Genomic DNA, 17,601 nt, shown 5'->3' on the forward strand with positions numbered 1-17,601 from the left:
CGCACCGGGAGAGGGGGGAAGGCTGGCCCCGTCTGCGCCCCCCCCACGCAGAGCAGGACGCCTGGGCCCCCCGTTCACACCGCGTTCTGTGTCCAGGCCGTGGCAGTGTGGTGGGCAGAGCCATGAGCGTGGGGTGAGACCCCGGCACCCCCCAAGCCGAGCTGGGACCCTCGCCTGCCCCGAGGTGAGGGTCGGGGGCATTGGGGGGAGGCTGGGGGGGCTGAGGGACTGGGGAGGTGTTGGGGGGATGAGGGTACTGGGGGCGTTGGGGGAACTGGGGGGCACTGGGGAGGACTGGGAGGGCTGGGGGGTCCTGGGAGGCTGCAGGTCTGGGGGGAATGAAGAGGCCTGGGGGGCACTGGAGACACTGGGAGGTACTGGGGGAAGTGGTAGCAATGGGGGTGCCCCCCAACTCACCTCCTTTGCCAGCCTGTGCCCAGCCTGGGTGGCCCCATGGTTGTGGGGGAGCTGGGGGTCTCGGTGTGGGGGGGGGGGAACCACCACAATGCTGCAGTGGCCTGACACAGCCACGTCCAGCCTGGCTTTGTGGGTGGGGGCTTGGGTGGGCTCTGGGGCCCTGGCGGGCAGCCCGGCCCCACGGCGGCCCCACGGCGGCCCGGCCCCAGCTGCCCGTGGCCCACAGGATGCGGCCGGTGCAGAAGTCGCTGTGCGCGCTGCTGGTGGCCGCAGCGTCCCTGGCCCTGCTCTACCTGCACGTGTGGGCCCCCAAGCCCTACAGCAGCGTGGACCTGCGGCCGCGGCCCCCCGCGCGCCTCCCGGACGGGCGCCTCGGCCAGCCGGCCCGCCAGTACCCCCACATCGCCTTCCGCCTCAAGGAGCAGGTCATGGAGTAAGGACCCGCGCGCCTGGCACCCCCGCGGGGGGCACCCTGGGCACCCGTGGGGCGGGGGGCTGCACATGGTGGATGTGCATGGGGGTGTGGGTGTCCTATGAGGCTAGAAGCACCCCCAGGGTGGGGATGCAGGGCACCAGGGTGGGGATGTAGGGCACCCATGGGGCTGGTTGCACCCCAGGGTGGGGATGTGGGGCACTCGTGGGGCAGGGGGCTGCACATGGTGGATGTGCTTGGGGATGTGGGCATCCTATGGAGCTAGAAGCACCCCAGGGTGGGGATGCAGGGCACCAGGGTGGGGATGTGGGGCACCCATGGGGCTGGTTGCACCCCAGGGTGGGGATGTGGGGCACCCATGGGGCAGGCAGCTGTATGTAGTGGGGATACAGGGCACCTATGGGGCTGGGGGCTGCACATGATGGGGCTGGGGGACACCCCAGGGTGGGGATGTAGGGCACCTCTAGGGTTGGGGGCACCCCAGTGTGGGGGGGACATGGGACGCTTGCGGGGCACCCGTAGGGCTGGGAGCTGCACATAGTGGATGTGCATGGGGCCGGGAGCACCCCAAGGTGGGGATGGGGGGCACCCATGGGGCAGAAGCAGCAGGGCACAGGGGGTGGGGGGGCTCCGGGGCAGGGGGTGGCCGTGGCCGGCGGTGACGGCGGCGGCTCGGCAGGCGGCTGCCCAGGAACGCCTGCTCCTGCGAGGCCGAGCCGGGCATGACGCTGCCCTTCCCGAAGCAGCTCTTCGGGCAGGTTCACAGCGTCGACTTCGCCGGCGCCTTCGACCCCGACGAGCTGCCCCTCATCCAGCGCCAGCGCGAGCAGGAGTACCAGCGGCAGCAGCTCCGGTGCGCGGCGGCCGTGGGCACGGTGTGGGGCACGACACGGGGCAGGATGTGGGCGTCACCCGGGTGCAGCATGGGGCAGGATATGGCCCTCTCCTGGGGCACCGTATGGGCCCGGTATGGGGCGGAGTGATGGCACTGTGCGGGACATGGCGTGGGCTCCATGTGGGGCAAGAAGAGGGCACTGCGTGGGGCAGGACGTGGCCCTCATTGAGGGTGCAACGTGGCCAGCACGTGGGGCGGGATGAGGGGCAGCGCGTGGGCGTGGCACGGGCAGCGTGTGGGGCAGTGCCTGGGGCACGACGCGGGGCAGGGACACCCGGGGCCCCAGGTCTCACCCCCCGCGCAGGGTGCAGTCCCCGGCCGACCGGCTCCTCGTGGTCCGCGCCAACTCCCCGCTCGAGTACCCGGCCCAGGGCGTGGAGGTGAGGCCGCTGCAGAGCGTCCTGGTGCCAGGTGAGGACAGGGGACGTGGGCGTGGGGCAGGGCTGCGGGGACGCGCCGCCCCGGCCTCGGGGCTGCCTCCGGCCCTGCTCATCCTCTCCGCTTCTCCGGCTCCGCAGGGCTCAGCTTGCAGGCAGCGGGCAGGAAATCCTACCAGGTGAGGGCACAGCATGGTCCCAGCACGGCTGTGCGTGGTCCTGGTGTGGTCGTGCGTGGTCCTAGCAGGGATGTGCATGGTCCTCGCATGGTGCATGGTTCCAGCATGGCTATACATGGTCCTGGTGTGGGCATGTGTGGTCCTGGCACGGTTGTGCATGGTCCCAGTGTGGACGTGCTTGGTCCTGGTAAGGTGTATGGTCCTGGTATGGTCATGCATGGTCTCGGTGTGAACGTACATGGTCCTGGTGTGGTCATGCGTGGTGTCAGGGTGATTGTGCGTGGTCCTAGGAGGGACATCCGTGGTCCCAGAGTCATTGTCTGCTGGCACAATGTGAGCACTGCACTGTCCTGCACGGTGGTGCATGGTCCTGGTGGGGTCCTGCGAGGCCCCGGCATCGCTGTGCGTGGTCCTGGCTTGGTCCCGTGTGGACATGGCGTGAGCACGGGACTGACCTGCACGGTCCCCGTGTGGTCTTGCGTTGGGACGTGAATCCCGAGGGGCACAGTGGGGCCCACAGGGGCCACGTCCTGGCTGCGGCTCCAGGGAGGAGGGTGGCGTCGCGGGGACGCCCTTGGGGCGGCCGTAACCCGCTGGCGGCCCTGCAGGTGAACCTGACGGCCACGATGGGCACGCTGGACGTGGCGGCCGTGGTGGACGGCGTGGCGCTGCAGGGCGAGGGCGAGCCCCGGCTCTCGCTCACGGCCGCCCGCCTCGACCACCTCAACCGCCAGCTGCAGTTCGTCACCTACACGAACACCCTCTTCCACCCCAACACGGCCGACATAGGTGGGTGCTGCCGAGGGGCTGGGACATGTGTGGGAGCTGGGCCGTGGGGGGAGATGTGCAGGGGCTCAGGGCTTGGAGGGAGATCGGGGCGGGACGTGGAGCAGTGCTGCCCCTGGGGACAGCACAGGTGGGACGTGTCTGGGTGCCAGTTCTGGGGGCACCGCAGATGGGATGCAGATGGGTGCTGGGGATGCTATGGGTGGGACATGGACAGGTGCTGTCCCTGGGGACAATATGGGTGGGACGTGGCTGGGTGCTGGTGCTGGGGACACTACGGTTGTGGTTCTGAGGACACCCCAGCACCTACCACCCCGTCGGCTCTCCAGTGCAGTTCTCCACCGATGGGCATGAGGCCTCCTTCACCATCCGCATCCGGCACCCACCCACGCCCCGGCTCTACAGCCCCGGCCCCCCGGGTGACGGGGACGCAGGTGAGCACTGGGCATCCCTGGGGCCCCCAGCCCCACCCCGAGCACCAGCCCGGCACCGGGGGGTGACGGTCACCCACCTGCCGCAGAGTACAACATCAGCGCCCTGGTCACCATCGCCACCAAGACCTTCCTGCGCTACGACAAGCTGCAGGGGCTCATCGCCAGCGTGCGCCGCTTCTACCCCTCCGTCACCATCGTGGTGGCCGACGACAGCCAGAGCCCCGAGCCGCTGCAGGGCCCCCACCTCGAGCACTACCTCATGCCCTTCGGCAAGGTGGGCTGGGGACCGTGGAACGGGCTGGAAGGACGCCGAGGGGTGGTGGGACCCCAGGGAGCTTGGATGGGGCTCTTGCAGGACCCCAGGGTGTCCCTTGGGGGCAGCAGGACCCCAGGGAGGGTCGCAGTGGGGCTGTAGCTCGGCTGTGGGGTGGCCGTGACCAGGCCGTGGAGTGCTGACCCCCAGTGCTGCCACAGGGCTGGTTCGCGGGGAGGAACCTGGCCATCTCACAGGTGACCACCAAGTACGTGCTGTGGGTGGACGACGACTTCATCTTCACCCCCCGCACGCGGCTGGAGAAGCTGGTGGACGTGCTGGAGCGGACCAGCCTTGACTTGGTGAGCCGGGGCTGGTGGCAGCGTGGGGCTGGGGGCGGCGTGGGGCTGGCGGGGGGCTGCAGGCCCTGTCCCCCCGCTGTGACAGCAGTGCTGCAGGTGGGTGGCTCAGTGCCAGGGGGTGGCAGCTCCTGGTGGGTCCCTGGTGGGGTCCTGGTGCTTGGCGCATCCCGGTGCCCGGTGCGTCCTGGTGCATCCCCACGCTGGGCGATGCTGGTGCCCAGTGCATCCCCATGCCCAGGAGGTGTTGGTTCCTGGTGCATCCCAATGCTGGTTCCCAGTTTATCCCAGTGCTATGGGGTGCTGGGTGCGCATTCCCAGTGCATCCCCATGCCTGAGGGTGCTGGTTCCCATTGCATCCCCGTGCCCAGGAGGTGCCAGTTCTTGGTGCATTCCCGTGCCGCGGGGTGCCGGTTCCCGGTGCATCCTCGTGCAGCGGGGTGCCGGTTCCTGGTGCATCCCCGTACCAGGGGTGCCAGTTCCCGGTGCATCCCCATGCCGCGGGGTGCCGGTTCCCAGTGCATCCCCATGCCATGGGGTGCCGGTTCCCAGTGCATCCCCATGCCGCGGGGTGCCAGTTCCCGGTGCATCCCCATGCCACGGGGTGCCAGTTCCCGATGCATCCCCATGCCGCGGGGTGCTGGTTCCCGGTGCATCCCCATGCCGCGGGGTGCCAGTTCCCGGTGCATCCCCATGCCGCGGGGTGCCAGTTCCCGGTGCATCCCCATGCCACGGGGTGCCAGTTCCCGGTGCATCCCCATGCCACGGGGTGCCGGTTCCCGGTGCATCCCCATGCCGCGGGGTGCCGGTTCCCGGCGTGACGGCCCTGCCGCAGGTGGGTGGCGCGGTGCGGGAGATCACGGGCTACACGACGACGTACCGGCATCGGCTGAGCGTGCGGGCGGGCGGCGCCGGCGGCGACTGCCTGCGCACGCGGCCCGGCTTCCACCACCGCCTCGCCGGCTTCCCGGGCTGCGTGGTCACCGACGGCGTCGTCAACTTCTTCCTGGCCCGCACCGACAAGGTGCGCCAGGTGGGCTTCGACCCCCGGCTCCGCCGCATCGCCCACCTCGGTGAGCTGCCGCCCGGACGCCTGGGCCCCCGGCGGGAGCGGGGAGGGGGGCATCCCCCGAGCGGGCGCAACGCCGGCCGCCTGGGCGGCCCCGGGGAGCACCCGGCCGCTCGGGCTGGACGCCGAGGCGGGTCGGGAGCCCGGAGGCCGGGGCGCGCTGACGCCGGGGCGCCCCGCAGAGTTCTTCATCGACGGGCTGGGCGTGCTGCACGTGGGCTCGTGCGAGGACGTCGTGGTGGACCACGCGTCCAAGCTGAAGCTGCCCTGGCGCAAGACGGAGAGCGAGAAGCAGTACGCCAAGTACCGCTACCCCGCGGCGCGCGACGACAGCCTCAGCCTCAAGCACGGCCTCTTCTACTTCAAGAACCGCTTCAAGTGCATGACGGGCAACTAGCCCGCGGGCCACCGCGGGCCACTGCCAGCCGCCGCCGGCCTCCCCGGCACAGGACTGCAACCGCCCCGGGGCCGGCGCCGCGGCCGCCCCCCGCTCACGGCGTTTTTAGCTCTTTTGTACCAGGCCGGGGTGGGGGGTGGGGGGGGGGGACCACGGCAGCGGGATGGTCCCACGGCCCCTGGGAGTGGGGGGCGGGGGGGGGCTGTAAGGACCCCCCCCCCGGGGGAGCCAGGCGTCCGAGACCTTGCCCCCCCCCCCGCAAAGACTCTGTTTTCTATTGTACAGCCCCCCCCCCCGCACTGCGATGAGGATTTTTTTGTGCCAAGTCTCTGTCCCCCTCCCCGGGGACCCCCAGCCACGCCAGGGCCGCGGGGGGGGGGGGGCGCTGCCACGGGCCCCCCCCCCGCCCGGCCCTTTTCTATCCGACGGTGAGATTTTAACGAGACCAAAAAAAAAAAAAGAGAACCAACCGGCCCCCCCCCGGCGCTTTTCTTTATGAAAAAAGGGAGAAAAAGAGGCGGAGGGCAGGGAGCCCCGCCCCCAGGCCAAGCCCCGCCCCTGCGCTGCCTAGGCCACGCCCCCTCGGCCGAGCCCCGCCTCTTTAGCAGAGCCCCGCCCACAACGGCAGTAGCCCCGCCCCTCTCTGGTGTCAGCCCCGCTGCCGAGGGTGGGTGACATCACTGGCTAGGAGCCAATCGGAGGCCAAGCCCTGCGATGATGTAATGCCCGCCCCCCGCCCCCACCGGGGGCTGCCCTATAACCCCCCCCGCCCCCCCCGGGCCGGTTCAGCCCCGCAATTGCCCCGCTCTGCCCCCCCCGGGGCAGCTTTCAGCGCCCCAACAGCCCCATGCGATTGGGGGGGGGAGGGTCCTCATGGGCTGGGGGTGTCCTGCCCCGTGGGGGGGGGGGGTCCAGGGGGTGGGCAGTCCCTGTGGGGCAGGGGGGTCTTGGAGGCTGGGGGGGTGTCTGTGGAGCAGGGAATGAGGCGGTCCCCCGTGGGGTGGGGGTCCCCGTGGGGTGGGGGTCCCCCGTGGGGTGGCCAGGGCAGGTGTCCGCAGGCTCGGGGGGGGGGGCAGGGGGTGAGGGAGGGGCACCCAGAGCCCCCCACCTCCTGCAGAGCGCCCGGCCCCACACTGTCCCCCCTCCCCTGTGCCCCTCAAGCCCCACAGTGTCCCTGCCCCACATGGCCCCCAGTCCCACAGGGTCCCCCCCCACCCCACCCCGGGGGGCCTCGCAGGGTGCAGTGTGGGAGGGGCCAGCCTGGGGGGCCTAGCCTGCCCCCCCCCCCAAGCCACACTGGGCACAGCCAGCCCCGGCCCCGTGCCCCCCCCCCCGTGCCCCCCAGGGTGGCCCCTGTGCCCCAAGGAACCCAGGCTGCCGGGGGGGGGCCCGGCCCCCCAGAGCCGCGCTCGCTTCGTCGTCTTGCATATTTTTTATTGGATCAAAGTTACAGAGCCGGGAAGGAGGGCGGACACACGGGGGGGGGGGATAAAAATAAAAATAATAAAATAAATTAACCCCCTGCCCATGAGCCCCCCCACGGGCACCAACCCCTTCCCCGGCTCAGGGCACACGGGTTGAGGGGGGGGAAGGGGTGTGAGACCCCCACCCCCACCCCAGCCTGCCCGTCTGTCCATGGGGGGCTGCAGGAGGCAGCGGGCGGGGGGGGGGGGGTATGTACAGGGTGGCACTGTCCGTCCGTCCGTGCCGGGGTGGCTGCGTGGCACCGTGCCCCCCCCCCCACTCCTTGCACACCCCCGTGCGGGGTCCCGGCCCGCTCCTCGCGTCCCTGGCGGTGCCCGAGCCGCTTGCCTGGAGGCTCCGGTGCCCGGGGAGGGGGGGGGCCAGGGCTGGGGGGGCCCCGCTGCCCCGGCGGGGGGCGGGGGGGCACCCCGGCGCTCAGTCCTCGGTGATGCCCTTGGCGCGCAGCTCCTCCTGCACCCGGGCGAGGTATGTGGGGTCGGGGTACCCGAACCTGCGGGCACAGGGGGCTCAGGTCAGCCGCATGCGCCCCCCCCCACCTCCTCCACCCCCCCCCCCAGAGCTGGGTGCCCCCTCCCCGGGGCACCCCAACCCCGCTACGACAGCATCCCGCCGGGGGAGAAGCCCCACCGCCCTGCACCCCGCGCCCCTAACCCCGTCCCCGGGGCGCTCCCCGCTGCGCCCCACGGCTGCGCCGAGGGCGATGCCCCTTTCCCCCCCCCCCCCCGCCCCCCGGCTCCCCCCCCCCCCCGCCGAGGCCCGCGTGCCGTACAGCTGGGGCCCGCCGGTGCAGTTGGTCTTGTGGTGGATGTCGTTCCACGTGATGACGTTGGCGCGGCCGGTGGTCATGGAGGTGCCCACGGTGAAGGTGAGGCGCTGGTCGAAGGCTTTGCGGAAGAGCCCCAGCACCTTGTTGCCCTCGGGGCAGTCGGGCAGGTAGGCCACCCGCGTGGTGCCCGGGTACCGCACGCCCGGGTTGGGGTGCTCCACCTGCAAGGGGGGCCGGCGCGGGGCGTCAGGCGCGGGGGGCAAAGAGGGAACGGGAGGCGTTACGGGGTGGTGGTGGTGGTGGGACACGGGGCCAGGAGGGTGGGATGCCCTGGGGGAGCCCCGATGGGCCGGGGGACACCTGCGGAGATTGGGGTGCCCAGGGGTGCTGGGCTTAACCCCACGGTGCCAGGAGCACAGAGCCGCGTCAGGGGCACCCACCAAAGTTGGGGGCCGCGGAAGGGTGCTGGGGACACTGAGCTGGATTGGGGGCACCCAGACGGGTTGGGGTAGCTGGGTGCCAGGCTCTCAGCTGGTCTGAGGGCACGCAACCAGAGCAGGGTGCCCAGGTGGCAGCGGTGCAGAGCCAGGCGGAGGTGCCCAGCAAGGTCTGGAGATGCTCAGCAGCACCAGGGCCGCCCCAGCACCAGGGGGACACCCCATCAGCAGGGAGGGGGGAGCCCCGTTACTGGGGGCACAGGGCCGGTTCGGGGACACCTCACCAGCCCGGGATGCCTGGTGCCCAGCCGGCGCGGGGGGCACGCGCTGTCTTACCCCTTGGACGCCGGGTGGGAAGACGTACTGGATGATGATGGTGCCGAACTTCTCGTAGCCGGGGAGCAGGAGGCTGGAGTCCTTGGTGACCAGCATGCGCCCGTTCTGGGGCTGGTTGCCCACCAGCTGCCCGTAGAAGCGCCCGCACATGGGGCAGGCGGTCTTCACCTGGAGCGCCCGCGTGATGCAATCCTCGCAGAACGAGTGCCGGCACTTCTCCAGCGTCTTCATGTTCTGGATCTCGCCCAGGCAGATGGGGCACTGCCGGTCGGGCTCCTCGTCCCGCGAGCACCCGGGCGCCGGCGCCCCACCGGCGCGCCCCCCGCCGCCCGCCGGGCCCCGGGCCCCCAGCCCGGGCCCGCTCTTGTCCAGCAGGGCCACGCAGCCCACCACCTCCCCGTGGCGCTGGGCCTTCTTCAGCTCCTTCTCCGTCTCCTTGAGCAGGGCCTTGAGGGCCTTGCGGGCCAGGTAGAGGCCGTTGGCGGTGCCCGGGGCGGGCGTGCAGAGCTGCAGCACGTAGATGTCCGAGGTCTCGCCGTCCACCAGGATGCTCACCTTGGTCTCCTCCTTGAGCCGGGCCAGCTTGGCCGGGCTCTCCTTGGTCAGGAAATCCCACACGCGCTTGGACACCGTCAGCTTGTTCTTAGTGGCCCCCCCGCACGCCGCCATCCTGGACAGGACAAACGACACTGCGCGGGGCCCAGGCCCGCGGTGGTCAGAGTTCGCCCCGGGGGGGTCGCAGCCCCCTCCCGACGTCCCCGGCCTGCTCCTTCCTGACGGCGTCCCTCCGCAGGCCTCCCCCCAGGCCGGGGTGCCCTCCCCCCCCCCCCGAGCCCTCCCCGGGTCCCAGGGTGGGTGGGATGGGACGTGTCCCAGGTGCCACCAAGGCCTCTCAAGGACTGACCCACCCTCTCCTCCAGCCAAGGTGGTGGTGGTGGGGGGGTGTCACAGCCCCTTGTCCCACAGCGGGGAGCGTTGGGGTCTGGGGGCACCCCCTTCCCCGGGGGGAGCACCCAGGAGCCCTTGCCGTGCCCGAGGAGGGGGGTCCCGGTGCCCAGGGAGGGGGTCCCGGTGCGCGGGGCAGCACCCACCTGGTGAGCCCATGGGGGACAGCGCGGGCCGGAAACGCCAGCAGAGCCGTGATCAGCGGAGCCACCAGCCACGGGCTGGGGGGGGGGACACGCACGGATGTGGGTCACACTGTCACCCCCCACCCCCAAGACCCTGTTCCTAAGCCCCCCCCCCCACCAGGCAGCCCCCGCCCCCAGCAGGGCTCGCTGCCCCATTGAGCCCCCCACAGCCCCCGAGAAGGCTCGGGGGGACCCTGCTCTGTGCTCCCCACTCCCAGCCCCACACGCCCCCCCCCCTCCAGGAGGCCCTACAATAACAGAGGCGGTGTAATCCCCCCCCCCCGCCCCCGCGGTGTCCCCAGGAGACCCTACAATAACAAACAGCCCGAAGCGCCGGGCCCGGCCCCGCGCCACCCCCGCGAACAGCGGGGCGGGGGGGCGAGCACAGCCCCCTTGGTGCCCCCCGCTGCAGACCCCATTGCTCAAGGCGGGGGCAGCCCAAACCCCTTGAAGCCCCACGATCGGCGGGGGGGGGGGGGAAGGGGTTGTTCTTCTGCCCCTATTTCCCCCTGCTGGGGGGGGTCTGTAGAGGGGCTGCAGCCCCCCCCCCCACCCGGTTATGGGGGTCACCCCCCAGCACTGCCTGGGGAGGCAGCATGCAGGGGACAGGGACCACCGAGGGAGGGACCGGGGTGGGGGACAGGGGCATTCCTGGGGGGGGCAGGATGGGGCCAAGGGGGGTGAGACTGGGCCGAATGAGGCAGGATGGGCCTGGGGGGCAGGACAGGGATGAGGGGGGCAGGAAAAGAAACAGGGGGAGTAGGATAGGCCGGGGGGGGGCTTGGACAAGGGGGGCTCAGGGGGGACCTGGGTAAGGAGGGGGGGAAGATGAGGATGAGGAGGGACAGGATGGAGGGAGCAAAATGGGGCCTGGGGGCTGCAAGATGGGAATGAGGGGGGCAAGATGGGGCTGGGGTGGGGGCAGGATGGGGCATCGGAGGGGGGAGCAGGAAGGGGACGAAGGGGAACTAAACGGGGGGGGGGAGGCAGGATGGGGCCGAGGGGGGTAAGACGGGGCCCGGAGGTTGGGGGGGGGGGGGAGCCCAGGCCTACCCAAGCCCCGGGTGGGCGGGGGGGGGGAACCGGCCAGACCGGGGGACAACGACGACGCGGGAGGGGGGGTGGGAAGAAGGGGGGGGGGCTGGTCCCGGCTCTGCCCGTTACCGGGGGGGGGGGGGAGGATGCTGGGCCCGGCTCTGCCCGCTACCCGTGGGGAAGAAGGGGGACAGCCCGCCCCACCCCAGCCCGCCCCCCCCCGCGGACCCACCATAGCCGGGGGGCCGGAGCATGGCGGGGGCGGCGCGGCCCGGAGCGGTGCGGCGGCGGCTGGCGGCGGCGGCGCGGGGGGGGGGGGGGGAGCGGGCGGGGGGGGGGGGGCGGGGAGGACCGGGGAAGGGAGGGAGGGGGGGGCGGCTCTTCGCGGAGCCGCCGCGCGTCACGTGGCCGCGTGGGGCGGGGCGCCGCCGCCATGGCAACGGGGGCGGGACCCATGGCAACGGCGCGGCGCTGCGCGGAGGGGGGAGAGGCGCTGCCTGGCACCGGCGGCCGCACCGGGGCGGGCGGGCGGGGGGCGGGACTCACCGGGACGGAGCAGGCCCCGCCCCCTGCGGGAGCTGGGCGAGGTGGTGGTCGCCATGGCAACGATGCATCATGGGGGGGACACACGAAGGGTCCCGGTAACCGGGCACCGGGGGGGGGGGGGGGGTCCCTGCCATGGGGCTGATCTGCAGGGGGGGGGGTCCAGTAATGGGGCAGATGTGCCGGAGAAGAGGGTCCCATAAACAGGGCACAGCCCGGGGAACGGGGCATGGGGGGGAAATGGGGGGTGGGGGGCCCAGGGGGGTCCTGGTAATGGGACAGAGTCGGGGGGGGGGGCAGAAAGGGGGCACAGGGGGGTCCCAGTGATGGGGCAGAGCCTTGACCTGTTCAATAATTTATTTCTCAGGATACAGCGGGGGAGGGTGGCCTCCTCCATGACACCCCCCCCCCCAGTGGAAGGGGGGAGAACAGGGTCTGGGGGGGTCATCCTCCCCCCCCCAGACCCTGCTGATAACGGAAAGGGGGGGGGGGAGAAACAGGGGGTCTGGGGCCACCACACACCGTGGTCCCACTTGCAGTAGGGTCAGGGAGAGGGCCACGCACCCCCAGCCCCACCTGCGCTGGAGGGGGGGCACAGGCTGGCTGTAACCCCCCTCCCAACCAGACCCATAACAGAGAAAAGGGGGGGGCTACTTCCCCCCCCCCATGGCCCTACTTGCACTGGGAGACACCCCAGGACTGTCAGCAAAACGCAGGGATCCCCCGGGAACAGCCCCCTTTGGGGGGGGGGAACAAGGGGGAACCTCCTACCCCCCCCAGGAGGGGGCACCCCACAAGCCCAGGGCAAGTAGTGTTTAATTGCCCCCCACCCCAGAGCATGGGGAGGGGGAACAAGAGCATTGCAGCCAGGGCAGGAGGTGCCCAGGACCCCATGCTGGCTGGGGGGGGGGCAGGTGGCAGCCCCCCAGCTTATTGCATACAGCAGGGCTGGACCCCCGCTCCCCCCCACCAAGGGAAAATAAGGCACTTGAGTAGCACAACCCCACCGGGCACCAAGGGGGGGGGCAGCCCCGCTCACGTCGGGGGAGAGGGGGGCACCGTGCCTGGGACAGCCGGAGCGAAGGGAGTGGGGGGGCCGAGGGGGTGTCTCGGCCCCAGAGCGGGCGAGGGGTGGAGGGGAGGGGGAGGCCCCCCCACTAGGCGAAGATGTTGGTGATGAAGTCGAGGAAGCGCTTGGCGTACTGCTCCGGGTGCACCGTGGAGATCTCGGCACCCGCCTGCGGGAGAGCATGGGGTGAGAGCCCGCCTTGGGGGGGGGAAGGAGGGGGGGGCAACCCCCACCTGACCCCCCCCCCCATAGAGAAATACACACCCCGGGCCTCCCCCCGCCCCGGGCTCACCCCGTGCTTGACGGTCTTGGCGGCGTGGGCGGCCTTCTTGCGGGCGTCGTACTGCGTGAGGATGTCGATGAGGCCCATGCAGTACACCTCCTTGCGGGGGCCGCCTGGGGGGCGGTGAGGTGGTGGGGGGTCAGCCCCACGCACCGGCCTTCGCCCCCCCACCCCCCCAGGCACCCAGCACCCCGCTCACCCTCGGCGCTGCGGATGGCGTAGACGTCCACATAGGGGTCGAACTCGCCGGGGCCCAGCGGCCGGTGGGAGTTGAGGTAGCTGCCGATGCCCTCCGGGGAGGTGCCGTAGGAGCCCACGACGGCGGCCCCCGCCTCGTCGCCCCCGCCTTCCTCCTCCTCCACCTCCTCTTCCTCCTCCTGCTCTGCCCGTGCCACGTCGTGAATGCCCAGCAGCAGGCTGTAGTCCATGATCTTCAGCTGCACCAGGAACTGATGACATGGGCAGGTCAAAGGAGGGGACACGGAAAGCTCGCGCCAGCAGCCAGTCTTCGGGAGGAAGGTACCAATCCCAGGGAGACTGCGCTGTCAGGAGGAGCCACCCCATCCCCAAACACCCAGCCCACGTATGGGCACCATGGCTTTGCTCGGTGCCCCCCACCCACCTCCACATCTCTCTTGAGCTTCTCCATGAAGTCCTTCTTGTCCTCCTCACCCACGTAGACCTTCTCATTCTTGTTCAGGAAGTCCATGTCCTTGAGCGTGGGCAAGTCTTTGCCCTGCGGCGAGAGGGATGTATGGGACGGGCCTCCACAGTCCTGTTACGGCTGCCGGGAGGCCCCTCCCCACGCCAAGCAGCCGGCAGGGTCTTCCTCACCCCTATGGAGGACCCTGGGGGCTCGCAGATAATGGGGACTCCCTGGGGACACGTGTGGTGGCACCTTGCCTCCGCAGTCTCTCGGGATGCCACAGCACGGCAGGGATCAGTTCTCCCTCAAAAGCCACAGCCCCATCGCTAAGCAGAGGCCAGGGACAGGCCAGTAACAAGCTCAGGATCACCCCAATTCCCTTTCCCAGGGTGGGGGCTCTCAGCACCATCCTGCCCACGTTGCGGTGCCCTGGTACCTTTTCCTTGTCGCTGGCTTCTCGGGACACGAGGGAGCCCTGGGGGAAAGCAGAGGCAGCGTTAGGCCGGGGGGGGGAATCAGCTCTCCCGGCAGAGGGGACGGAGGAGGGAGCATCGGAGCCAGAGCCAGCTAAATCCACTCAGAGGTGAAGAGTACAGGGAAGCAGGACACACAGATGACCCAAGAGTATGAGCCAATTTGGGAGTCTGCCTCAGCTCCAAGCCTCTCTAGCAGCTTTGGGGGGGGGGCTCGTGGTGGGGCAGCAAGGCTGGGGCGATGGGGTGGGCGCCCCATTACCTTGAGGTCGTACTTCCTGTGCACGGAGAGCCGGTGGCTGAACATGTTCCTCATGACGAGCAGGTAGGTCTCCTCGCTGTCCACGCTCACCCGGTACATGCCCAGGAACTGGGGCAGCAGCGTGGTCCCGTGGCACTTCACGATGTACTGTGGGGAGACGCGGGTCCCGTCAGGGCCCTCAGCGGGCCCCAAGGGCCCCTGGCCACCCCCCCCGGCTGCCATGGCCCCGTACCTGGTGGTAGTGGGACAGGAGGCTGTGGACGTCGGCCACGTCCTCGCTCGACAGCTCCTTCACCACCAGCGTGCGGTCGTAGGACAGCAGGAACCGCCGGTCGCTGCCCTCGGAGTGGGGCGGGCTCCGCGTCAGCGAGACCTGGGCAGGACGGGCGCAGGCATCAGGCAGGGCCGGGGCAACACCGGCACGGCCCCCAGCTGCCACGAGCGCCGCGGGCCCACCTGGTAGTCCTGGTCATCGATGCCGAAGCGCTCGCGCAGGTTGCGGAAGACCTGGGGGCAGTACTCCTTGAACTTGAAATGACTGGGCAGGTTCTCCCTGGGGACAGAGGCGCCAGCTTGAGGGCACAAGCCCCCCCGGGCAGCCGGGGGCTTCGTTCCCCTTTCCGGAGGGTGTCCCGAGCCTCCGGCGGGCTCTCGGCCCTGCCCGGGGCGCCCCGCGAGCAGAGCCAGCCCTCACCGGTTGAAGAGGTGGTTGTTGACTTTGATTTTGGAGCTGGCCTTAAAGTCGTCGGGCAGGAGCATGACGGGCAGCGGGACCTGGCTGAGCTCGCTGATCTGCGGGGCAGCGGGGCGGGTGACGCCGGCCCCCGCGCTGCCAGCCGCGCGTCCGAGGCGTGCCGTGGCACCGCCGCCTTCTGCGGCCCGCCGAGGGGCCCCCAGGAAGGCCCCAGTTCTCCCAGTGAGCAGGCGCCAGCGGCCCACCACGCGGACGTCGCAGCTGGGGGGCAGCTCGGGCAGGCGCTCAGGTTAACGAGCGGATTAACGAGCGGTAGCCGCAGGCGGGCGAGGGTTAACACCGTTACCGGGGGGCTGCAAGCGTTGTGGGGTGGCACACGCCATGCGAGCAGGCCCAGGGGCCACTCCACCTCCTCCAGGGCAGTCCGGGGGGCACCGCGCCGCAGTCCAAGGGGTGCTACTGGGACAAACTGGGGGGGGGGGAGCCATCAGTGCTGCGGGGAGGGGGCACAGTGCAGAAGGGCTTTCGTGCACCCCCTCACCTGGGTGGGGCTAGACCACAGATGCCAAGGGGAAGGAAAGGGGGTCTGAGGTCCCCATGGCAGATGGAGGAATCCATGGGTGGGGGCACGGGGTCCCTACAGGGGATGCGGATACGGGAGGGGTCCTGGACTCCCTATGGGGGACAGGGGTCCCACGCAAGGGGGACCAGGCTCTTCATGATGGATGGGCGTCCCATGGGTGGGAGTCTGGGGTCTCTAGGAGGGACAGGGGTCCCACGCAAGGGGTGTCCAGGCTCTCTAAGATGGATGGGAGTCCCACGGGTGAGGGTCTGGGGTCTCTAGGAGGGACAGGGGTCCCACGCAAGGGGGTCCAGGCTCTCTAAGATGGATGGGAGTCCCACGGGTGGGGGTCTGGGGTCTCCAGGAGGGACAGGGGTCCCACGGGAGGGGGTCAGGCTCTTTATGATGGATGGGAGTCCCACGGGTGGGGGTCTGGGGTCTCTAGAAGGGATGGGGGGCCCACGGAGGCAGTCCAGGCTCTTCATGATGGATGGGAGTCCCACGGGTGGGGGTCTGGGGTCTCCAGGAGGGACAAGGGTGGACAGGAGAGGGGTCCAGGCTCTCTATGATGGATGGGAGTCCCACGGGTGGGGGTCTGGGGTCTCTAGAAGGGATGGGGGGCCCACAGGAGGCAGTCCAGGCTCTTCATGATGGATGGGAGTCCCACGGGTGGGGGTCTGGGGTCTCCAGGAGGGACAGGGGTGGACAGGAGAGGGGTCCAGGCTCTCTATGATGGATGGGAGTCCCACGGGTGGGGGTCTGGGGTCTCTAGAAGGGATGGGGGGCCCACGGGAGGCAGTCCAGGCTCATGGGAGTCCCACGGGTGGGGGTCTGGGGTCTCCAGGAGGGACAGGGGTGGACAGGAGAGGGGTCCAGGCTCTCTATGATGGATGGGAGTCCCACGGGTGGGGGTCTGGGGTCTCCAGGAGGGACAGGGATCCCACAGGAGGGGGTCTGGGCTCTCTATGATGGATGGGAGCCCCACGGGTGGGGGTCTGGGGTCTCTAGGAGGGACGGGGGCCCCACGGGTGGGGGTCTGGGGTCTCCAGGAGGGACGGGGGCCCCACGGGAGGGGGTCTGGGGCCTCTAGGGGGGACGGGGGCCCCACGGGTGGCGCGCGGGGCGATGCTGCAGGACGCCCCTGGGGAGAGGGGCCCGGGGCCGGGCCGGGCCGAGCCGGGCCGGGCCGGGCCGGGGGAGGGGGCGAAGCGCCCGGAGATGGCGGGCAGGGCCCCGGGCAGCGGGGCGGGGGCGGCCGGTGCCGCCCTCACCTGGTGGTTCACGCCCCAGGCCAGCACGGCCAGCAGCGGGTCGGCGGCCCGCGGCACCTTCACCCGCTGCGGCACGAACCGCTTCTGCTTCTTCTTCGTCTTGGTGCGCGGCGCCGCCGGCCCCGCCGCCGCCATGGCCGCCGCTTCCGCCCGCCTTCCGCCCGCACCGCTGCGGCGCCGGAAGCGGCGGCGCGTCACCGGGTGCGTCACGCCCCGCCCCGCGCAGGCGCGCTGCGCCCCTCCTGCTATAGGTGCCCTATAGCCCCCCGCCCCGCCCCGGCACTGTAGGGCCTTAGGGGGCGCCCGTGGGGTCACGGCGGCTCCGAGCCCGCCCGGGGGCAGCCCCCCGGCTCCCCTTGGGCCCTGCTGGGTATAAGCCCCTATAGGGGCTATGGGGTGTCTGTGGCCCCTGCTCTGCCCCGCCACGGGGGCTGTATGGATCCCCGGCCCTGCCCCGGGGGTCTGCGGGAACCCACAGCAGGGCTATAGGGCATGTGCCCCCCACTGAGGAACCTCCCCTGCTCGCCAGGTTCTGTGGGTCTCGCACTCCCTATAGGGTGTTGGGTGCTGCCTATAGGGTGTGGTCCCTATGGGGGTCATATGTGCATGCTATAAGGGTGTTGCATGTTACCTATATGGGTCCTGTGTGTTCCCCACCGGGGTGCTGTGTGTTCCCTATGGAGGCAGCATGTGTTCCCCATAGGGGTGCTGTGTGTTCCCCGTAGGGGTGCTGTGCGTTCCCTGTAAGGATGCTATACGTTTCCCGTAGAGGTGCTACGTGTTCCCTCCAGGGCCATGCTGCGTGCTCCATAAGGCTGCTATATGTTCCCCATAGGAGCATTCAGTGCGTCCCCACCCAGCATCCCAGGCCGCCTCTATAGGGGTCCCATAGGGTCAGCACTGCCGGCTGGGCCCCGCTCCGGGGAGCAGCCGGGGAAACCGTGGCAGGCGCAGAGGTGCGGAGGCGACCCCCCCCAGCCCCACTGCCCCCCTGAGACCCCGGCCCCCAG

At 70.8% G+C, this 17,601-nt stretch overlaps 3 protein-coding genes across 8 annotated transcripts; 1 reads left to right on the forward strand and 2 right to left on the reverse strand.

Moving 5' to 3' along the window:
- Positions 1 to 644: 644 nt before the first annotated feature.
- Positions 645 to 5,599, forward strand: B4GALNT1 (beta-1,4-N-acetyl-galactosaminyltransferase 1). Of its 2 annotated transcripts, none has more exons than XM_062597237.1 (10): positions 645 to 850; positions 1,530 to 1,703; positions 2,050 to 2,156; positions 2,264 to 2,301; positions 2,910 to 3,094; positions 3,391 to 3,525; positions 3,564 to 3,795; positions 3,996 to 4,136; positions 4,969 to 5,206; positions 5,385 to 5,599. In XM_062597237.1, the coding sequence occupies exons 1-10, from the start codon at positions 645 to 647 to the stop codon at positions 5,597 to 5,599; spliced, it is 1,671 nt and encodes a 556-aa protein (XP_062453221.1). The 2 variants fall into 2 exon arrangements, with proteins under 2 accessions (XP_062453221.1, XP_062453222.1); XM_062597238.1 differs by having other exon boundaries at positions 806 to 850; positions 2,910 to 3,090; positions 3,417 to 3,521; positions 3,608 to 3,795.
- A 1,424-nt stretch (positions 5,600 to 7,023) lies between these two features.
- Positions 7,024 to 11,093, reverse strand: DTX3 (deltex E3 ubiquitin ligase 3). 2 transcript variants are annotated; one of them, XM_062597308.1, is made up of 5 exons: positions 11,021 to 11,093; positions 9,715 to 9,789; positions 8,624 to 9,312; positions 7,854 to 8,071; positions 7,024 to 7,574 (listed from the first exon to the last, which is right to left on the reverse strand). In XM_062597308.1, exons 2-5 carry the CDS (start codon positions 9,725 to 9,727, stop codon positions 7,499 to 7,501), a joined length of 996 nt encoding a protein of 331 aa, XP_062453292.1. In that variant the 5' UTR covers positions 9,728 to 9,789; positions 11,021 to 11,093; the 3' UTR covers positions 7,024 to 7,498. The 2 variants fall into 2 exon arrangements, 1 of the variants encoding a protein (XP_062453292.1); XR_009960973.1 differs by having other exon boundaries at positions 7,496 to 7,574; positions 8,652 to 9,312.
- Positions 11,094 to 11,670: 577 nt separating this feature from the next.
- Positions 11,671 to 16,746, reverse strand: PIP4K2C (phosphatidylinositol-5-phosphate 4-kinase type 2 gamma). 4 transcript variants are annotated; one of them, XM_062597288.1, is made up of 11 exons: positions 16,592 to 16,746; positions 15,168 to 15,227; positions 14,759 to 14,856; positions 14,521 to 14,617; positions 14,297 to 14,437; positions 14,065 to 14,211; positions 13,766 to 13,804; positions 13,306 to 13,419; positions 12,883 to 13,132; positions 12,693 to 12,796; positions 11,671 to 12,569 (listed from the first exon to the last, which is right to left on the reverse strand). In XM_062597288.1, the coding sequence occupies exons 1-11, from the start codon at positions 16,724 to 16,726 to the stop codon at positions 12,489 to 12,491; spliced, it is 1,266 nt and encodes a 421-aa protein (XP_062453272.1). In that variant the 5' UTR covers positions 16,727 to 16,746; the 3' UTR covers positions 11,671 to 12,488. The 4 variants fall into 4 exon arrangements, with proteins under 4 accessions (XP_062453272.1, XP_062453275.1, XP_062453273.1 ...); XM_062597291.1 differs by having other exon boundaries at positions 16,671 to 16,736; XM_062597289.1 differs by lacking the exon at positions 15,168 to 15,227.
- Between the last annotated feature and the right edge of the window lie 855 nt (positions 16,747 to 17,601).

The sequence above is a fragment of the Rhea pennata genome, chromosome 29 (genome assembly GCF_028389875.1).
Source record: "Rhea pennata isolate bPtePen1 chromosome 29, bPtePen1.pri, whole genome shotgun sequence".
Classification (NCBI taxonomy): domain Eukaryota; kingdom Metazoa; phylum Chordata; class Aves; order Rheiformes; family Rheidae; genus Rhea; species Rhea pennata.

Excerpts from the sequence above, each read along its gene's own strand:
- B4GALNT1 (XM_062597237.1), top strand. The coding sequence starts at position 645 with ATGCGGCCGGTGCAGAAGTCGCTGTGCGCGCTGCTGGTGGCCGCAGCG. Across the intron at positions 1,704-2,049 it reads TACCAGCGGCAGCAGCTCCG|GGTGCAGTCCCCGGCCGACC; the intron begins GTGCGCGGCGGC and ends CCCCCCGCGCAG. Across the intron at positions 3,526-3,563 it reads GGTGACGGGGACGCAGGTGA|CACCAGCCCGGCACCGGGGG; the intron begins GCACTGGGCATC and ends CCCCACCCCGAG.
- DTX3 (XM_062597308.1), bottom strand. Across the intron at positions 8,072-8,623 it reads TCCCACCCGGCGTCCAAGGG|GTGGAGCACCCCAACCCGGG; the intron begins GTAAGACAGCGC and ends CCCCCCTTGCAG. Across the intron at positions 7,575-7,853 it reads TGCACCGGCGGGCCCCAGCT|GTTCGGGTACCCCGACCCCA; the intron begins GTACGGCACGCG and ends CTGTGCCCGCAG.
- PIP4K2C (XM_062597288.1), bottom strand. The coding sequence starts at position 16,726 with ATGGCGGCGGCGGGGCCGGCGGCGCCGCGCACCAAGACGAAGAAGAAG. Across the intron at positions 15,228-16,591 it reads CCTGGGGCGTGAACCACCAG|TTTGTCCCAGTAGCACCCCT; the intron begins GTGAGGGCGGCA and ends CCCCCCCCCCAG. Across the intron at positions 12,797-12,882 it reads CGCCATCCGCAGCGCCGAGG|GCGGCCCCCGCAAGGAGGTG; the intron begins GTGAGCGGGGTG and ends ACCGCCCCCCAG.